The sequence below is a fragment of the Thunnus thynnus genome, chromosome 23 (assembly GCF_963924715.1).
Source record: "Thunnus thynnus chromosome 23, fThuThy2.1, whole genome shotgun sequence".
NCBI classification, from domain to species: Eukaryota; Metazoa; Chordata; class Actinopteri; order Scombriformes; family Scombridae; genus Thunnus; species Thunnus thynnus.
The window spans coordinates 1,943,092-1,962,859 of record NC_089539.1 but is presented as its reverse complement, the minus strand read 5'-3'; the positions used below and the strand labels follow the sequence as shown (position 1 = coordinate 1,962,859).

The following is a 19,768-nucleotide window of genomic DNA, read 5'->3' as shown; positions in this document are numbered from 1 at the left end:
GATAGGCCTAATAGTTGAGAATATAAGATTTGTCTCTGAGAAATAATATGTTTCAATGTCACTCAAGTAGGGTATGTATTCTCAGTAGAAAGCCATGTTTCTTGTTAATATGTGTATTTGAAATGTTCATGTATTTGCATATTTTTTCAGTGAGGAAACAGCACCTTCAAATGTGTTTACAGTAACATTCCAACAAGTTAACTGTAAGCCCTAATGTAACTGTCCCTCATTTTAATTGCTTATTATCTTTTCTCAATTGTATTGGATTTTTATGTTTTATGTATTGCTAGCTCAGCACAATTGCCAGTGGGTCTTTTTGAATGTGGTCCTGAGGACTGAGTAAGGATAGCTGAATCGGTATATATATCAGACCACAGAGGAAGCAATGAAACTTGCTAATGTAGTGTATTATTTGAATGAATATCTGAAGACAAAAACAGAGAGGAGGTTCACCTGAAGGTGAAGAGTGTGCCCATGTCCAGCTGAGAGAGCAGCTCAGCCTTAGATTTTGGGTAGGACAGACGATATCGCAGAGTCTCAAAGGCTGGAACCACCAGAGCTTTCTTGGTGTTGGCCATGTCTAGCTGCACCACTGACTTCCTACAAAAACACACACAGAGGCTTATGTTGTTATTACATGTACAAGAGCTCAGAAAAAGACTGATTGAGCATTAAAAATGCATTAAAAATCTTGTTTCCAAACCTAAATGCCTATTTTAAAGGTGTTAATAACACTTTGGACACGGCTGGTTTGCCTCCATCTCTCTTTCTCCTCTTACCTGAGGTACTCGTAGAGGCCGTACATGGGCAGGAAGTCGATGTCTGACAGGAACATGTAGGGTGTGTTGACCTGCCGCATGGCTACATTTCGCAGAAGGTTGACCGGGTAGAACTGTCCCTCTTTGTAGACGATGTGATAGCCAACGTTCCCGCGGCTCATCAGCACCTCTGAGCCCTGAGCGTAGCGAAGGAACTGCTGGGCCTCAGCGTCTGACAGGTACAGGGCCAGGCTGATGGGGCCTTCCCAGTGCTTACAGATGGCCTCCAACATCTGGAGCCTGCACAGGGTGGAACACAGGCAAAGTGGCAACATAAATGTTTATTACTATGCAATATATGTTCATAGGGAAACCCCACAAATGTGCACAAGGTCCATATGCTCTGTAAACAACATATTAGATAACATCTTGTGCACACAGCACACTATCATCAGTTAACTAGATAATAACTTGTGTGGATTAGACAACTTGATTGAACAAGATAACTTATAATGTAATTCTGAGAAATCAGACACATTCTTCTCTTGTTTCCTTACCTTTTGTTACTTCATGACATATCAGTAGTAGGGTGGACATCATTTGAAATTTTTACAGAATTACAGAAAAATCACCTTAATCAGAAAACATTTTTAGATACCAGTGCCAATATAATGCTTGATTTTCACTACTACTTAGGAATAGTGACACACCTCTTGACAGGATCTTTTTTTTTCTTAACAAAATCTGACTAACTTCTAGTGATGTAGAGTGACATTATAGTTCCATGCTACAAAAAGTAACAGCATGTCACACCTGACCACATCCAACTGTGATGTTGGGTGTGGTCAGATTTTCAAGAGATTTATAGAATGCAGACATGTTTTCCTCCTTCCAAAATCTAGAGTGGAGTTACTCTTTAATGTTGTTTTAACACAAGCTGGTGTATAAGAACATTTCTTTAATGAAATGCAGTCTACAAATTAGCAAAGAATAAGTAAAACAAGACTAAACATCGGACCAAGCATTAGTTACCTGACAATTTTCGATACACAATACTACCCATGACACACTTTGTTCTGTAATGAAACAGTAAGGAGGTTCGATACCCAGTCCTAACCAGAAGCAGTAATCATTCCAATTCTACACACAGGACAGAGCATCCATGCTCTAAGAGAGGATGTTTGTGTTCTAGTAGCTGCTACTTATCTGGAATCTAGAAGATTTTGCAAACTATGGAGCCCTGCAGCTGTTTTCAGTTGTTCCTGTTTCCATTATTTCTTTGTGACTTTAAAAAGTGAGACGTGACACAACATTACCATTACAATTAGCCATTATTGCCCACAGCTTTAATTGCTTTATGTTAAGATATGAAATAATGAGTTACTCAACCTTGGACTTGATATGCAAATGGGGTACTGATATTTGTTTGATATTTGTTACGTTAAGAAAAGCTTGAGGAACCGTGGCTTAGCGGGAGACTTCTTTGAAGAGTTGAGCTTTAAAAACATTGTTGGTCAGGCTGGCCTCTGCTCAGTGTCACTCATTCTGAATACACAATATCTGCAGTAAAGTGGTGAAGCTGGAATGAAGAGTCATTGTTTTTCACTTTACCGAGTTAGGTATTTTTTCAGTATTTCAAATTCTCAAGCCTGTATGCCTTGATTTCATAACTCAAGTTCCTCCTCTCACTCCCTTTTCGCCTTCTAGTTACTCTGCATGCTTCTACTTCAGTAAATTCATTTGGTATTCTATCTGAAGGTGGGGTTGTGTTATTTGCTGAGTGTCTGACACTGTTTTGGATCTAGAATGCCAATATTTCCCTCCACAGCATGGGCCTCATTAAAACAAGACAAAGTCTTAAGCCAGCTAGCAGCCCCTAGAGGAGGCAAAGCTTATTACACACACTCCACAATAATATATAGCTGAGCAGGACACACACCACACTGGCAATATTAAAACAGGGCTCAAGTGTTGTTTGTCCTGAGGTGGATTTAAAGAACCATGTGGTCATTCAAATATAAAGGTTTAATCCTTTGGGAGAGTGAACATACTCCACAAATACTGTGAATATTTATTAGATTAGATAAACTATTTTGTGTCGACGGTTACATTTCGTAGCACATTAGGAAAGCCTGTGGGATGTCTAAAACATATTTGAAAGAGCAATCAGTCTGTTTTTGTTTTGCTACAATGGTATCAGCAGGAATTTTCAATATGTGTTGATGAATCTCTCCACTCTGCTGAGATCGGATGCTTACTAAACAAGCAGCCTGGCTGACAGTCTTGTTGGTGGAATTCCACACCTCCGGGCTTTATTCTGCCCCCTTCACCATCCTTGAGCCAGCAAGAACTCAAACACAGCAAGCAGAGAACATTTTCAGACATGCAATATCCCCAACCTTATTAACCACACTAAAAACAAATATATTTGTTCAGTCAGAAGGCAGAAATAGGGGGGTGGCTGCAGCGGAAACAATTCTGTCAACTTTGACATATTAATTAACTCTACTGGTGATCTCAAAATTCATGATTTGTCTTGAGAAAAGCTGTCACATCTTTCATTTTAACCATATGTTACAACGGGTCCTTGACGTGGTGATAATGGACATGGAGTTTGGTAGATTTTAAGAATATCTGCAGTTAAAGACAACTATCATTAAAGAGACTGTTGATTATCCTCAAGCTTTAAATCCACTTCCAGCACTTGGCATTGACTTGTTTCAGTTGCAAAATGTGTTGTACAGTATTTACTCCTAATACCATGGTAAGATGGTTGCAAACAGTACTGTTAAAGTCAAAGTATGCTTGGAATGAACTGGTTTGTATGAAGCGTTGCCCAAGAACATCTACAGGTAGTAGTGTTTCTATAGCTGTTCCGAACTGCCTTCCTGGAGGGCAAAACACCTTCTGTCCCAGAGAGATATGCAATTAATCCCTAAAGTGTTGAAAAGTGAGGGAAGTAGTTGTGTGGAGAGGACAACTGCCGCTTAGAACCAGAACCGGAGCAACCCGCCTGCCATCCGTAGAGAGACACACCAAGAGCAAACAGAGAACGGAGAGTTTCTGTTGAAAACAAGCATTGAGACCCGTGGAGACATGAGAGCAGCTGCTCGCTAACAGCTACGTGTGTTTACAGCAGAGAGCAGGAGGGAGGACAGATGTCTAACTCCGCTACTCTGTGCTGCGATTCTGTGCTGTGACTCTGCTGCTGCTGCTATGGACGGTCACAGAGCAGACACTTTCAGTTTATAATTGTAGCATCCGTTGTCTGGCTAGGTATTGAGAACACTTAAATGGATTTTATTTCTGTTAGGTCCTCTGCTGGACCTAACAACTTTTCTGGCAGAAAACCCTGCAATGCCATTATGAGGAGGAGAAAGAGAAAAGGTAGCAGGTGCACAGAACTAATGGATATATGGACTTTTCAAATTTAGCAGGAAAAACACCATGCTCATTGCAAAAATGTGCTTATAATACTCCTGCTGACTGTTAACAATGAAACAAACTGCAACATTAGCATATAAATGGCAGATTGATAATGTTCGATGGTAAAAATCCCTGGATGTTCTTTGTATCCTCACAACTAACATAATGCTCTCTATTAAATCTGACAGTGGGGTGTTTCAAATCCACTAAAAGCTGAACGTGGTATGGCCCATCAGATACTGCAGATCTGTTAATATGCCCCATTGTGTCTCAGCATGGTGTTAGTAGAATACTGACAACCATTCTGCTTCATGGCTTGTAAATGAACTCCATCACATGAAGTATAAACCTGCTTAGTTGCCCATCTACAATTTGAGCTAAGAGTCTTTTCATGTGTGTTCATGTACATGGAAAAGACCTTGGATAGGAAAAATATCAGTGGAGGCAGAGGAAACATTCAACATGGCTGGGAACAGCTGCACCATGAAAATTGGTTTCAATTCAGCTGCACCTCTTCCTCTCTGCACTCCACAATAATGGCAATATGATGAGTCTTACAAATTAGAGATGAAGGCATGCACTTTCACAATTTCCCCTTGAAGCTATCAACTTTGCAAGCAGTGGAAGTATCTGTGTGATGAATGACAGAACACAGCTGCAAATTGGTCAATGATTAATTCCAATCTGTCAATGATATCCTAAAAGTTTCTCAGCATAGAGAGTCTCCTGAATGATCTAACAATATTATATATATTTTCGTGGAGGCGCAATGACAAGCGCAAGCAGTGCTCTGACTGTTTGGTATTTTGCTGACCTCGAATCTCACTTTGCCCGTCTGTGTGGTATTTTGGTGACCAGTGCAGAGTGCACAGGTGAGAGGTTTGTTCAAATTAAGCAGCATAAAGCCAGTTGTTGTATTTTAGTTCAAATTTGGTCCTAGATTGAAAACAAATGTCTCAGAACGACATCTCTTTCTGGTGCAACATCAATCCGCTTACACTTTGGTAATTTTATGAAGAAGAGAAAACTAAATACGTGTAGCAAATGTGCAGATTAATAATTTAAATATTTATATTATAAAGGTATGCTAAGCAGGATTTTCCTAAAAAAAACCAATGTGTAGACTCATACAAAAGTAATGGAAGAGCATGGTCTTGATCTGCTTTGTGAAAAGTGCCCTGAGATAACTTTTGTTATGATTTGGCACTATATAAATAAAAATTGAATTGAATAGTCCTTCTCAATCATCACTTGAGACCCACTACAAATGTGTGGCAATGTGTTTATCTTCAGAGACCCTGCCCCCTGCCTGTATGTACTTCTTTTCTTATTATTTTACTGTGTTCTGGACGCTTCAGGACATCAACCTTTGGGTAGTGGTAGTGGGTGTGTAGCCCCCAGCTAGTAACAGTGTGCAGAGTGTGAGGTCTGGACTTGTAGCATAGCGACCAGGTTACATCACTGTTTCTGTCTCTCTCCTCTGCTCCGCTCTGCTCTCTGTCTCTATGTCATGGATGCATAAAGAGCTGCAGGTCTATGTGTCTGCTTGACCGAGGGTGGGGCTGAGCTACACACACGCAGAGCAGAGAGGCAGAAGTTATTTCAATTAAACACTCCAACCGAAATCGATACAGAAAATGTTTAATGTGGTTGAAGCAGGAAAGTCAGTAAATCAGTGTGCATTGATCTATCAATGAATGTGAGTGATTCTTACAGTATCTCTTGTCCACAGCTGCTTTATACAGTATGAGAAGCTTCTCCTTCAGTTCATTAAATCCCTGCAGCATCTGAAGGCAGCAGGACTCATATGTTGATAAATCTGCAGCCTCTGATTAGAGAAATACTGCACCAGAGCGCAGTGCCACTAAACACGGCTGTTCACTGTGTTTACCTTCATTAAACCACCTGACATCAGGCTACTACAGAATAACCACATGCACACCTTTACACACATCAGACTGATCGGTTCTCTTTTCCAACTTTCTTTTTTAGCAAAAGTAGCATTTCATGTCTTATTCTTGAAATATATTGCAGTGCAAACACTGTTGTGTCATAGACTGTGACCATTTACGATGTGAGATATATTAGAATTGTTGCTGAAATAGCTTCGGTCTGATGCAATCATATAAACAGCTTCATCAAATTTTTTTTTTTTGTATTTGTTATTATAGTTACTAACTGAAGGAAAATCAAACTCCATCCAGGGACACTGGAAGTCAGTCAGAATTGGGGGTGCTGAGAGAAATTATGCCATATTAAATGCTGCACAACATTCATTATTTTTTGTATTAATTTCAATGGCCAACAATATTTTACACCAGTTTAGAACATTTTACACTACAACGGACAGCAAACTTGAACACCGACATGCTGTATGTCAAAGCTATTCAGGTATTGACGTCTCGCTAACAAAATGTGATATGATGTATCATGACGTAATATGATTTATTGTTGACTGAGCCACAGGCACGCTATACGGGCAGCAACAGAACAAAGCACTTAAACTATAACACACACACACACACACACACAAGCACACATTCATTGAAGAATGCACTCCAAAACGCAACTCCACACTACAGAGACATCCTCTTACTCTCATTCGAAGTATGTTGCACTACCAGATCTGTGACAGCTGTTTTCTGGCAGGGTGAGGATTTTTGCTGTTTGGCACTGGTTAGTGATACCTAACCAAGCAGCAACCTCCATGGCTGAAAAATGAAGCCAATACGAAAGTGCCAGAAACTGCAGTTCCTCAAATGGCTACTTAAGGCTGGCTCCAAAAGCAAGTCAATCCTCATAGACCCCCATGTTAAAATACCCAACTTTACAGCAGAAATAAATGTTTACAGCCTGGTACAAAAAAACATTTTGGTCTCTATAGCCTATTTCCCCTTTCATGACAACTGTAATTTTTTTTATAACTCACCTGTTTAAATTTTATTAACCTGTAAAGTTATGCATGATTAAGGACGTGACCACTTTGAGTGACAGGTCGCTAGTCACTAAGTGTCTTGTTTCAGCAACCTGGCTTCACCTCAGCTCCACCTCTTTTGCTCATTTTGGATCAGCCTGGAGTTAGGTGGAGTCAGGCAGTGCCAAGATGACGACGGCCGAAGCCGCCCACTTTGAGCTTTAAAACCGCTCTTCAGAAACCGTCCATATTAACGTCCTTGTTAACGTCCATATTTTTCTATGTCCTAACCCATCATTACCGGTCACTAACATCTGTGATCCTTTGTGCCTAGCTACATGCTCTGTGTTAGTGCATCAGATACACAGAAATTACATTGAATATTCTAAAATGAAATCAAATATCATAAAAAAAACCTAAAAATAACTAAAGGGTGGAATTCAACCATTTAACGAACAACCATGTTCATTATGTATTAGTACATGACTGCTCATGTTAAAATCCTTTTCTCAAAAAATATTTTTTTATTGATGTGTTTAATGAACTTTTTTGCCTTGCAGTTACAATCCCTGCCAGCAGGGGGTGCTGCAGCCCCCTCAGCACCCCTACTTCCAGTGTCCCTGACTGTCCATCTGTCTTTGGCTGCAGATCTGTGGTGATGTGTGTTCATGCTGTGGTGCTCTGGACATTCCACAGACATTTCCTGAAGAAAAGCTTTCTGTTTGTTGAGCAGTCGTTATCATGCTTAACTATTACTGGCTGAGCTGTTTCAGAGCCATGAGAGCAGTGTGATCCATGTGATTAGCTGAGAGAGTATTTAATAATCACCACACCCACTGATCTATAGTCACCCTTTTGTACTTTGCGCTGCTGCACATACATGAACCAAAACAGCAGGTGTGCATAGAGACATCCACACGTTCTGTGTCCAAGACCCACCACCCTGCACTTGTCATTGCACCTGCACAGTTAAAATAGGGCCCTATATGTTGAGGTCATGGCCATCAGATTTTATAATTTCAAATTCTGTTTTTGTTTCCCATCAGTTATGCATGGAGGATAGCTCTAAATATGTTGATACTCAAGAGCCCTACAGTTATTGATTTCATCCCAAACTGAATCCGAAAGTCTGAAACCCTGATTCAGAAAGTGAGCCACTTCCTACAAAGTGTAATCTTTAGCTTCTGCTGTTAGTGGCACAAATAATAGCATTTTAAGCTCTATGATTGGATGTTTCTCCCCCCACCCAATACTACAATACATAAGTGTTTATGTACACAGGCTTACAAGAACCAAATATTTATTGAAGTGGTTGCTCATCCAAGCTTGGGAAGAGCTCCAACTCTCTCTTATCCAACCTTATCTATGCATAAAATGACACCCTCCACTTGGCTACTCAATAGAATTTGTAGAGCACTTGAAGCCCTGAACACTTGACCACGTATAAAGACCTGCTGCAGAAAGTGGGGGTAAACTCTTGGTTAGGCAGTTTTTGAGAGCACCCCATTTAAATGTAAGGAAAGGTTAATAAATAATTAGAGGAACAGTAGAACAGTACCTGTCCATAGAGAGCTGGGCGACTAAGGTGACATCAGTGTTGTCAGAGCTGGGTTCGTACTCATAATGGAGGAAATAGAGATGTGTTCTGTGGACGGTGAATCGCTCTCGACGAAACTCATAGCATGGATCATCTTCGTCCAGCTCAGACAGAGTCTTCTGGAGCTGCAGATAGAGAGGAGGACACAAACAGTGAGAAAGCTTTATGGACCAGAAAGTTAACCTTGAGTATGTGGCTACATCAGAGTCTGTTGACATGCTGTATAAAAACTGCATTCTGCGCAATGATCACCATATGACTAAAACAGATAATTTGTCACTTCATATATTCCACACTTTACCAGGGTTATTATAATATTTGTATATATGATGTTGGGTTCATCAAACTATTGTTATCTCACATTTTTAAGGTTTAAAGTGTTCAAAATGTGCACTGTTGATATGTTGCTGCTTCAAATCTGTATGTTTGCATTCTTGTTTAGTCATGATGTTTCTCCTTTTGCATACATTATCGTTACATTTTGAATGATTGCAAGCAGCAGCATCTTTTGTGGCATTTGAATGGACGGGGCAAATTCTTCCTCTGAAGCAGCAGTGTATGTTTAAACCTTAAAAATGTAAGCTACAAATGGCTGCAACACATTAAACAAAAGGACAACATTGTTGCTTGTCCTACAACAGTGGTTGCAAACGCATCGATTGCGATCGACTGGTAAACCTTTGAGACTTTCCCTGTAGCTCCTGAAAATAAGAGAAAAATAAATACACAAATACATTATGCCTGATCAATGTTCAGTTTTGCAAGCACCTCTCTCTCCAGAACCAGTACATTAACTGACACAAACATCAATATATGGCACTTGCTGGTGATAGCCTTTGAGGTAGCAAGCTAGCATGGCGGAGGCTGCATGAAAGAAGACAAAAATGTACAGTTTCCATCCAGAATGGGAAGAGGAATTTATTTTTGCCTTGGTGAAAGACAAGTATATATGTATGTTGTGCCAGCAAACTCAAGCACTGTCTAAAAGAGGAAATCTAGAGCGGCACCACAACACTAACCACCAGAAATTCAAAGACAGCTACCCCCCGAAGAGTGCAATCCATGCAAGGAAAGTTGACGAGGTGAAATCGGGGTTGAAGGCCCAGAAATCGCTTTTCACAAAACCTGCTGTTAAAAATAAGGCTGCTACTGAAGCATTATTTGTTGTAAGTTACCTTTTGGCTTAACAAAGACAACATCAAAACTGCACTCTGTGGTGTACCACTTGGCCCTGCAACAGTGACAAGAAGGGTCGAGTCACTGTCAGAGGGCATGGATCAAGCGTTGGGACTTGTCACTGAATATTTTTCACTACGGTTCAATGAATCCCTGGAAGTAATGGACACAGCTCTGCTTGTTGTATTTGTCAGAATGGATTTCCAGGATTCTACAACAACGGAGGACTTCCTCACTCTTTTGCACATAAAGGAGAGAATGAGAGGTGAGGATATTTACAATGAGTTTAAAACATATGTCTGTGAAAATGATATCTCCATTCATAAACTGGTGGCAATTACTACTGATGGGGCCCTGGCAATGCACTGTGTGCGTGCTGGTTTTATAGCACTGTGCTGTAATGTCCCTGATTTTCCCAACTGTGAATTATCACTGTGTGATTCATCAGCAGGCCTTAGCTGGAAGGTCGTGGACTTATAAAATCTATTCAAGCAAAAGCGCTTCAGCACCGCTTATTCAAGGCGTTACTGGATGAGCTTGATGTCGCTTACAGAGACCTTCTTCCATTCATGCTGATGTCCAATGGTTGAGTTGTGGCAAAGTGCCGCAGCATTTTGTTGACTTGCTGCCTGAGATAAAGACTTTCCTGTTGAAAAGGAATGAGGAGCACAAGGAACTGTCAGATGATGCATCGCTATTGGACCTGAGTTTTCTGACAGACCTACTGGCAAAACTGGATGCACTCAACAAGCTCCAGGGAAAAGACCAACACCTGCCCCACATGATAAGCGCAATGAATGTGTTCAAGGCCAAGCTCAGTGTTTGGACCACACATCTAAAGAATGGGAGGCTGACGCACTTTCCCAACCTGCAGAAAATGTCACAAGCCATCAAAGACAGATGCTCTTCACCGTGAGAGGTACTGTGCTCACCTGGACAAAGTGGCAACAGAGTTCAATCAGCATTTTGGTGAGTTAGACGTCATGGAAGATATTGTTGCATTTGTCTCAAACCCATTCTTGCCCATTGACATAGAACAAGTGGCAGCCAAATTCCAGCAAGTATTTAATTTGCCAAGTGGAGTTGAAATGGGGATGGTTGATTTGCAAAATGACATAAGTGAAAGTCAGATCAAGGGACAGTGACTTTTGGGGACATGTCAGCGGAGAGACCACATGTGCACTGAGAGAGTGCCTACTTTGGATCCACTTACCTCTGTGAAATGGTGTTTTCACAGATGAAAATAATTAAAATCAAAGTACATGAGATGCCTTACTGACAGACACCTCAGACTAGACTGTCTGTAGCTATGAGCCAAGCTACAAAGCACTCACAAACAGTATTCAGTCACAGCCATCATTTCACCCTCTGGTGACATCGTCAAAAGTGATGCTGGATAAGATGGGACATAGAACTGCACTTAGCTTAATTACACTGACTTAGAATTTTGTTAGCACACATTACAGTTCTACTTTCTAAAATGCTAATGGTAAATGTAGTAACTTGTATGAAGCTTCAGCGGATAAGCATAACAGTTAACAATAGCGCTTCATATAATCTGCTCACTGCAAGTATGTTGATTTCTTTTTCTTTATTGTCTACTATGAACAAAATACTTTCCTCATACAGATGGAATATAGGTCAAATGCTTTTATTTTGTGTGTTTTGAAATGAAATTAAATGAAACTTAGAATTGAAGATATGATGTATTGCAAAATTCTGAAAGCAAGACAGCTATGGCCTGTTTGATACGCTAGTCACAGTGTTTTCTTGATTGCATCAATTTGAAAGTTGGATCAAAGCATTTCATGTAATTCAAATAAAGTTAGCCTAAATAAAAGGCCTCAAGTTGGAAGTACAATCTGGTCTGTCTTTTTCTCTCAGTGCTTCAAACAGGTGGATCTTGCCTTTCACCAAGGATGAGGCCAGGGATCTTGGGCATAAAAAGGCTGGTGACCACTCTCCTACAACATGCCAGCATACCAACACTTTGCTGCCATCAGTAGCTGGTGGAAATATTCAGAATTACATGTAGAGCATACATGGTCAATAAAATGAAGGAGGAAAATATGTCTGGGACTGTGTTTTTTCCATGGGCAGAGAGCACTGAAACCAGGAGCTTTACTATCATATACGTGATATATCTTTGGGTTGGTTATGATGGAGCAGTATGGGTTAAGTTTTGAGGGCTTTTCTATGTCCCAGTCTGCCAGTGCATAACACATACTCAGGCTTCTAGTCCTACATAAGGCAATCTGGCACCAAGCTGTTACAATTGAATGCAAGTAAAATGTATTTTTCCAATCCATTCTCTTGTCAACTTGATGAAACAAAACAAACAGTGATATAGGATTTGTCTGAGCACAAAACTGCAGCCCACTGCACAGTGTGTGCATACACAAAAGTGATGTGTTAATAGAGCGACACATCAGCCCAGGTATGAATGGATGTCAGCATTCTGCCCGCAAGTCTATCTAACTTGATTTCAATTCAAGTGAGGATGTGATCAACACACTAGAATCACTGAAGCTCAACAAAGCACAATGGTTTTGCTTTGGGGAACAGTGGGGAAACAGCTTGAGGGGCTGTCAGCAGGACTTGGTGTGTGGCATCTCTCTACTTTGTGAACATTGTGATTAGTGGAGCTGCAGTGAGTGGCTGGGCTGCAGTGGCACTGTGGCCCTAAAGGAGCCCAGTCTGCAGTGTGCTGCTGGAGCCAATCCCTCAGTGACTTCATTAGTCTAATCATCACTTTAATGGGATTTAAATCGCTGCTCAAACTCTGAAAAATTGAGTGAGCAAACTATTTCCTGAGTTAAGGACACATTAGAATTGACTGTCGACAAAAAAAAAACTCTGGAATACCATGATGGAAAATTATAATGTGATTAACTGACCACAGAGCTGACATTTACATAATTCTACAGCCTGTGCAGGCTGGTTCTGTAAAAACCAACTTCTGACCAGTGGTGAACTTCAGGAGGAGGTGTGAAGCACCAGACGGCCACTAGGTGCTCCAACTCAGTGTTTCCCCTATATTCATTCTGAGCACTGCTGCTAAAAATTTCCATAGGTTAATTCATGGAGCGTTAATATGGTATTGTTCTAAGTGAGTGATTCCTTTGATTTTTCATGACTTAAAAGAGAAGGTACACTTGTTGATCACAAAGTCTGGGTTGTTCCAAATTGGGGTGAATTTACATGGTGAGGCTGTATGATTGGTGACCTTATTGATTTTCCACCAAGCTTCCAGAGTTGTGGCAATGACTGTGTTCCTGTAGTAGTTATGTTTTTTGATTGTTGTTGAGAGAAATGGTAGATCTTTGATGGACAATTCGTTGCATTCTAACAATAGGTCTTGGTAAACATTTGAGTGAATACATTTCATGATGTATTGTAGTTGAATAGCTTGGTAATAGTGGAGGAAATTTGGGCCATTAAACCTCCAAGCTGTTTACTTTTCTGTAGTGTTGTGAGTTTTATTCTCAGTTGTTTGTTTTTCCAGTTAAATTTTGTGATTGGTAAGTCAAGTGTATTGAACCAACTGGATGTTGGTTGGAGAGAGGCCCTTCGGAAATTTCTTTGGGGAATTTATTGTTCATGCTGAACATTGTACCTTTTGGAAGTGAAGCTGGTTTGAACTACTTTATATACAGTTAGACCATAAATCAGCATAAAACAGCTGTCAGCAGGTGTCCTGACTCCTTGCAAGAAACATAAAGGTTGTTTTCCTTTTCCACTGCAGCACAACTAAACTGTTTCAGTAATAGTTTTGTCCAATGAGGCATTGTTGGATGTTAACATTTTTTCAAAATGAAAGACTAAAATGTTATTTTCTACCTTTCTTTTTTTTTCCTGCTGTACTGATATTGTACGGAACCATGACCGAACACATACTGAACCGTGAACTTAGTGTACCATTACACCCCTAAGCTGGTAATGTTCGAATTTAACAATTAATGGCATCGGCCCCTCATTGCTTTTTGCAGTGGAATGTGATGTTGTCAACGACTCAGAAGGAAGTTTTAAGGAGTTCAAAAAAAACTCCTTCAAAGCTTGCTTGGAGCTGTTAGGATTATCGCACAGGCTATGCATTTGAATGTCGAGGACAGTTTCTTTTAGGATATTATTTTCCTCCCTAACTTGATCCATTCTACATTGCACACAATGACATTACTTTTGAGTAGGTCGTTGTCCCTCCACAGATCATCTACTTGATTTTAGTTGAACTCCAGGCTTTCTTTAATGTCCAAAATATTTTGTCGTATTAAATCCAGTGTTTCTAGCTTCCCATTGAGTGAATGAGCTCCATCTCCCGTGTAGGAGGAGAGGTGATACATGTGAACAAATCATCCGTATTGGTAGATGGGCAGCGGGTTTTCCTTTTATTATTCTCAGGTGAATGGTTGTCTGTGTCGACCATTCTGACTAATACATTGTTTTGATTGTCAATAAAGTGCTCAAGTTCCCTCAGGCAGACGATACTCGCCTCTTTTGGACAGGCCAGATTAATCTGCATTAAGATGCTCTCTGGTTGAGAAAAATTTGCTAGTAAACACACAAATTTAGGCCTTTCATTCACAGTAACCATAAATTCATACCAGAAACAAGATATCAGTGATGCGTACAGTATGAAGAGTCCATCTGTTCAGTCCACAGTGACTCTGGCTGCTGTTTAAGTGTAAAATCATCCATTGTTGTCTGTCGCACAAGTGCTGCTACTTGCTTAACTGGCTTACCAAACAGTGCTTAAAAGTGGTTGATCCCTTGTTGCTTTTTCAATGATTGTAAAATACATAACGTGGAGTCTATAGTGGGCTCCAGTGTGTTGTTCTCCTGTCTAACCATGTCCTTATTCTCTTGCAGGTTTGATGAACAGGGTGGATTAACAGGGCCCATAGTTCACCTCATTAACTCTTCCCTTCAACATTTTCCCCCCACCGAGGTGAAAATGAAGCATCGTATCCCAGCTGACAGAGGAGGCCCCATCAGATAGACACTGGTTATGACTTGACTGTGCCTCACAGTCAGGAGTCTGCATTACCTCCAGTGCCCGAGGCTAATTATTACAGTTGTTTGTTTAGAAAAAAAAACCCACAGAACTGAATACCAGCAGCTTTCCTTGCATATCTCCAATTTTATCTGAGAAATTCACAAATTAAATCAGTTAACGCTCACAGTTGCAGCACTTCATTGTTTACAACTGCAGTCAAATAAGGCGTCATCTTGTCTCACTGAGAGGTTTCCACCTACGTTCTCGCTGTTGTGGTCAGCCTCACTGGGGCAGCCAAACAGCTCTCGCCGCAGCAGGTTGCCGTCATACTCCAGAAAGGTTAGATAGAGATTACGGAAAAACTCCACATGCTTGTTCTTCACTCGTAGCTTCTTGGGAGAGTTCCAGTGGATGACCTGGTCAGAAGAACCACAGAGAGGAGAGCAGTGAGAGGGTTATCAGGTTACCGTTGAAATCATTATGTTCAGAACATTTCATTGTAATGCACAGGCATGTAAAAAGATGAATTCTACCAAAGTGTGATGCACCTGTGCTGGGATTTAGTTTGTTGCCATTTATACAGTCAAAAGTTTGGACACACCTACTAATTTTTCCTTATTTTTTACCATTTTCTGCATTGTAGAACAATACTGAAGATCAAAACTATAAAATAACACAAATAGAATCATGTAATAAACAAAAAAAGTGATAAACAAACCAAAATATCTATAGTACCAGCCATTCACTCCATTCATAAAACACAATTTTTATTAACTGTTTGTGTTTGCATCTGTTTTGGTCAAAGGTTGCAGGGGCTGGGAGACCTGTTAGGATGACACAACGATGGCCCATTAAGTGAAAAAAAAGGGTACAGTCAAATGCTAATGATGTGTTTGAAAATGTGAGAAATAACAGGCAAATTACGGCTCCCAGCTGTTTTTATCCCCCTCATAACAAAGTCAAGGGTCTGTAGGGTGTGAGCAGGTCACGGTGGAGAACCACCACCCGATTCTGCTTGACCAGCCGCACCCTGTACACAAATTCTGACAGTAAACTGACATCAGGTGCTCACTTGCACAATGCAATGCACAATTTTATTGACATCATTATTATTCCTCAGGACACATTTTTGTCCTTCAACTACTTCCATATACTGTATGTGCAGTAGAAGCTTTGTTCAGACTTCAAAAGGTTCAGCTTCTATTTTAAAAATATTTGTTTCATAATGTTTGAAATTTTGTTTTCAACTTTTTTTATAATGCACATCTATAGATGCAATATCAAAATATACAGTATGTAACAAGCGTCAAACCTGCTCCAATTTGATCAGCAGATACATTAGCATGTTTAACTTCCATTCAACTTTTTGATTTATTTTATAATTTTTGAAATATTACAGTTTCAGCTTTGATACATCAAGTGCTGTAGGAAATTCCATTGTTCAAGTGAAGGAGCTTTAACCAATCATAAAATTTGCTGTCCTCATAAACATGCAGCAGAATGTTCACCTCCACCTCCCTCCTCAACTTCTTTCATATGCCACTTCCTGTTCTTTTAGAGCCTACATTGACGTCTATCACCAACTATCTTGGTATCATGCCTGCTTGAGATATTTGACCACAACATCAACGATCGTCCATCTACAATCATTTAAATGTTAGTATTTTGATATTGATTCATTTGAAAGGCATACTGATTTATGCTTGGAGCAATTATATCAAATGAGCCATGACGCTGACAAAACCATTTAAATAGCACCTCCAGGCATTATTGAGCATAATTGGTGAAGCTTTGAGGTGTCCTAAATCTGTCTGTCAGGGAGCCTAATTACATTAATTTAGTTGCATTTCCTTGCTGGAAAAAAAGGCTGAAATTGAAAGAATCAGATGAATCTGATCTGATGAATGGACACAAAGCTTATTTGAATTTGTCCATACAAATATGTTGTATGTGTACATGCTGTGTTATTGTCCACCCACTGTGAACTACTAAAGCGATAGCTCTACAAATGCCTGTAAAGACAGGATGCCTTTTCAAGGTTAGCAAAAAAATCCATAAAATCCTTTTAGCCTGCCAAAAACAGAACCAAATGTGTGTCACTGAGAGTGCGGGGCTGGCTTAGACAGTCTTTCTGCTCTGAGACTCGTGATTAATGCAGGTCAGGTCTTGTATGTCTGAAGTGACTGAGTGTATGCACAGTGGAGACAGCAGGGTCTCACCTTGAGGTCTGACACGTCTTTGTAGCACTTCTCAGAGCGGGTGTGGTCGGACAGCTGGACGTTCCAGAAGCAGGGCAGCTGGTGAACCAGGAATGGGTTCTGTTTGATCACAGCATTGAAGATATCCTGCACGGGCACACACACACACACACACACACACATGGACTGAGCCTTATGTTTTGCCTTATGTTTCATCATCTAAAGACCTGCACCACACAGTCTAATCTGACCCTGCTGCCTGTTTAATTGATGGCCACACAAAGCTGTGTTTGAGAATGTGTTTAAAACAGTATATATTTGATCAAACATACTTACACACATATGTCAAAGTGCTGTATGGTATATTATACTGGTATGTATTATTCTATTCATGTTACAGTTATAGAGGCACAAAGAAGCACATGCATGCCACCAGTGCAGGAGTGATGTGTTAGGCTTGTGGTATAGCATGCAGCTGTGACGTAAGGGTGATAAATTACTCTTATTGGCTTTTTACTCGCAAAGCTTTTATTGCACTTACAGTAACGTGACGAGCGTAATTGTCATCAACTCCAGTACTTCACCTGGTTCACTGTTTCTCCTCTGCTCCACTCAGAGGACACACACTCACAAATGCATAGAGCGCTCAGCCCCACCCGCGGTGAAACAGAGGAGAGAAGGAGAGAAACTCAGCATGACCATAAATGACAGCAAAGCACAGTAGACACTGTTTATTTATGTTATTTACCTAATTTATGTGCACTCGTTTCATTTCAGCTCAGTGTGAGTGTCTGCTGCATTTTGCTGTCATTTATGGTCGCACTAAGTTTCTCTCCTCTCCTCTGTTTCACTGCGGGCGGGGTGCATGTGACGACAACTAACTACACTCATTGTGTTACTGTAAGTGCAATAAAAGCTTTGTGAATAAGAGTAATGTAATCCACGCAAAAGATGGACAGAGGGGGGGGTTTAAATCATGATGTTACAATGGTAGAGGCTCAGTGGTCGATGACTGTCAGCCATTGGCGATGGACGATGGCATCACCCATCGGCCCAACCCTAACCGATATACCAGTCATAGATGTAACTGCATCTTGCAGATGCATAGTGTACATTTCTGAGGTTGTGCACAGCCACTGAGTAGCCATCATGCACATATGAACACATAGTTAAAAGTAGGTGTATCAGAGGCTGTATGTATTTCTGCAGACTGCAGAGGGTTGTAATACATCAACCAGGAGGAAATAATGCACCTCAATATAAAAGCAGCCAATAGAAGAGAAAAACACAGAAAATCATGATAACAATCATTAAAACAAAACTGAGTTTGTATAAAATGAAAACTCAGCAGGGATCATTGAGACAAATGATGAGCTGAAAGCTAAAGCATCATTGAAAAATCTAAAGCTTTGAACTGGGAAACTAGTTTGTTTCATAGGAATGCAATAAAAAAACTGACATAAAAGGAAAAAAAACAAAGACACAGCTATGGTGTTTTAACCCTTTGAACCGTAAGGTTCTTGCTTGTTTTATAGCCACTATATGTGTCACCCAGTATGACATCACTTTGCATGTGAGTAGAACTAAAGAATTTTGTAATGTTTTGTCTTTATGTTCAGATGTTTTCAACACAGCACAGATATCCACACATGAAGGGATAGAGGAGATTGTAAGGGTTCCAGGGATATAAAGAGCCATGTTGATGGGACACTCTGAGCCTTAGTGATGTCAGAAAATTTAAATGTTCATAGTCTGCCAAACAAATAAAATACAGAAACCCCATTTTCAGTGATTTGATTGTAATTGTTCATAATTTCAAAAAAAGTTCTTGCACACTATCAAGTCTTAGTGACAGCTGCATAGGATCATAATCTCTTGACTTTAAAAGAACCAAAGAATCCGGCACACTTCAACTCATTTCATTAACACAACATTTTGGTCCTCAGATGTTCATCAGGCAGGCTCGTGTGTAGGAATTTTGCCTGATGAAGTTCTGAGGACTGAAATGTTTTGCTAATAAAGTGAGTCAGCCTAAATCAGATGTTTTCCAGATATTAGCTATTTGAAATCTAGTTTTCCCCCTTTATTTCCACTTACTGTAAGTAGCTGCGAGGCTGGAAATATCATCTAATTCCACACTATTTGACAGTATCTTATTGTGTATCAGCTTGTTCCAGGTCCTCACTGAGGCTATATGATATTTACACAGAGTGAAATATTCAAAACTAGCACTTGGCTGCACCATTCAATCAGATGAAAATATTAAGATAAACATTTCCCCCCAAAACAGCCTGATATATCTGATATCTTTGGAAATTGCAAAAGTTTCAAATCAGGTTCTGTGTGTTTGAACAGTGCTAGTGGGGAGAAATATCACCCAGGTGACAGCTTCACCTTAAAAACAATACTACTGTGAAACATTGGCTCCAGATGTTACTTCTATGGGGCCACTTTAACAGTCCTGACTCTTCTTCAGTCTTGTCAGTGTTTTGTGCATATCCAGATGTTCAGGCTTTTATTCCTAATTTATGTGTAATCACACTCATAAAGCTGAAGTCTTCACATGGCTTTGAGGAAACCTACTTTGGTTACATCTGAGAGAGTTCTTGACTTTGAGATCTTTGCGGGTTCACAAGACAACAGTCTCAGTGGCAGATTCCAGCTTTCTAATGGGAGACATAAAAACTCTATAGCCACATAATGAAT

At 40.2% G+C, this 19,768-nt stretch overlaps 1 protein-coding gene across 3 annotated transcripts in view; it reads right to left on the bottom strand.

Annotated features, from left to right (window-relative positions):
• large1 (LARGE xylosyl- and glucuronyltransferase 1) overlaps positions 1–19,768 on the bottom strand; it is a 129,715-nt gene that overhangs the window by 7,160 nt on the left and 102,787 nt on the right. For all 3 annotated transcript variants that reach the window (XM_067581470.1, XM_067581471.1, XM_067581469.1), the window contains 5 exons: positions 17,084–17,209; positions 15,125–15,280; positions 8,657–8,820; positions 780–1,058; positions 454–600 (listed from right to left, as the gene is read on the bottom strand). In XM_067581470.1, the coding sequence (XP_067437571.1) occupies positions 454–600; positions 780–1,058; positions 8,657–8,820; positions 15,125–15,280; positions 17,084–17,209 (872 nt within the window). The remainder of the gene's footprint in view (positions 1–453; positions 601–779; positions 1,059–8,656; positions 8,821–15,124; positions 15,281–17,083; positions 17,210–19,768) is intronic.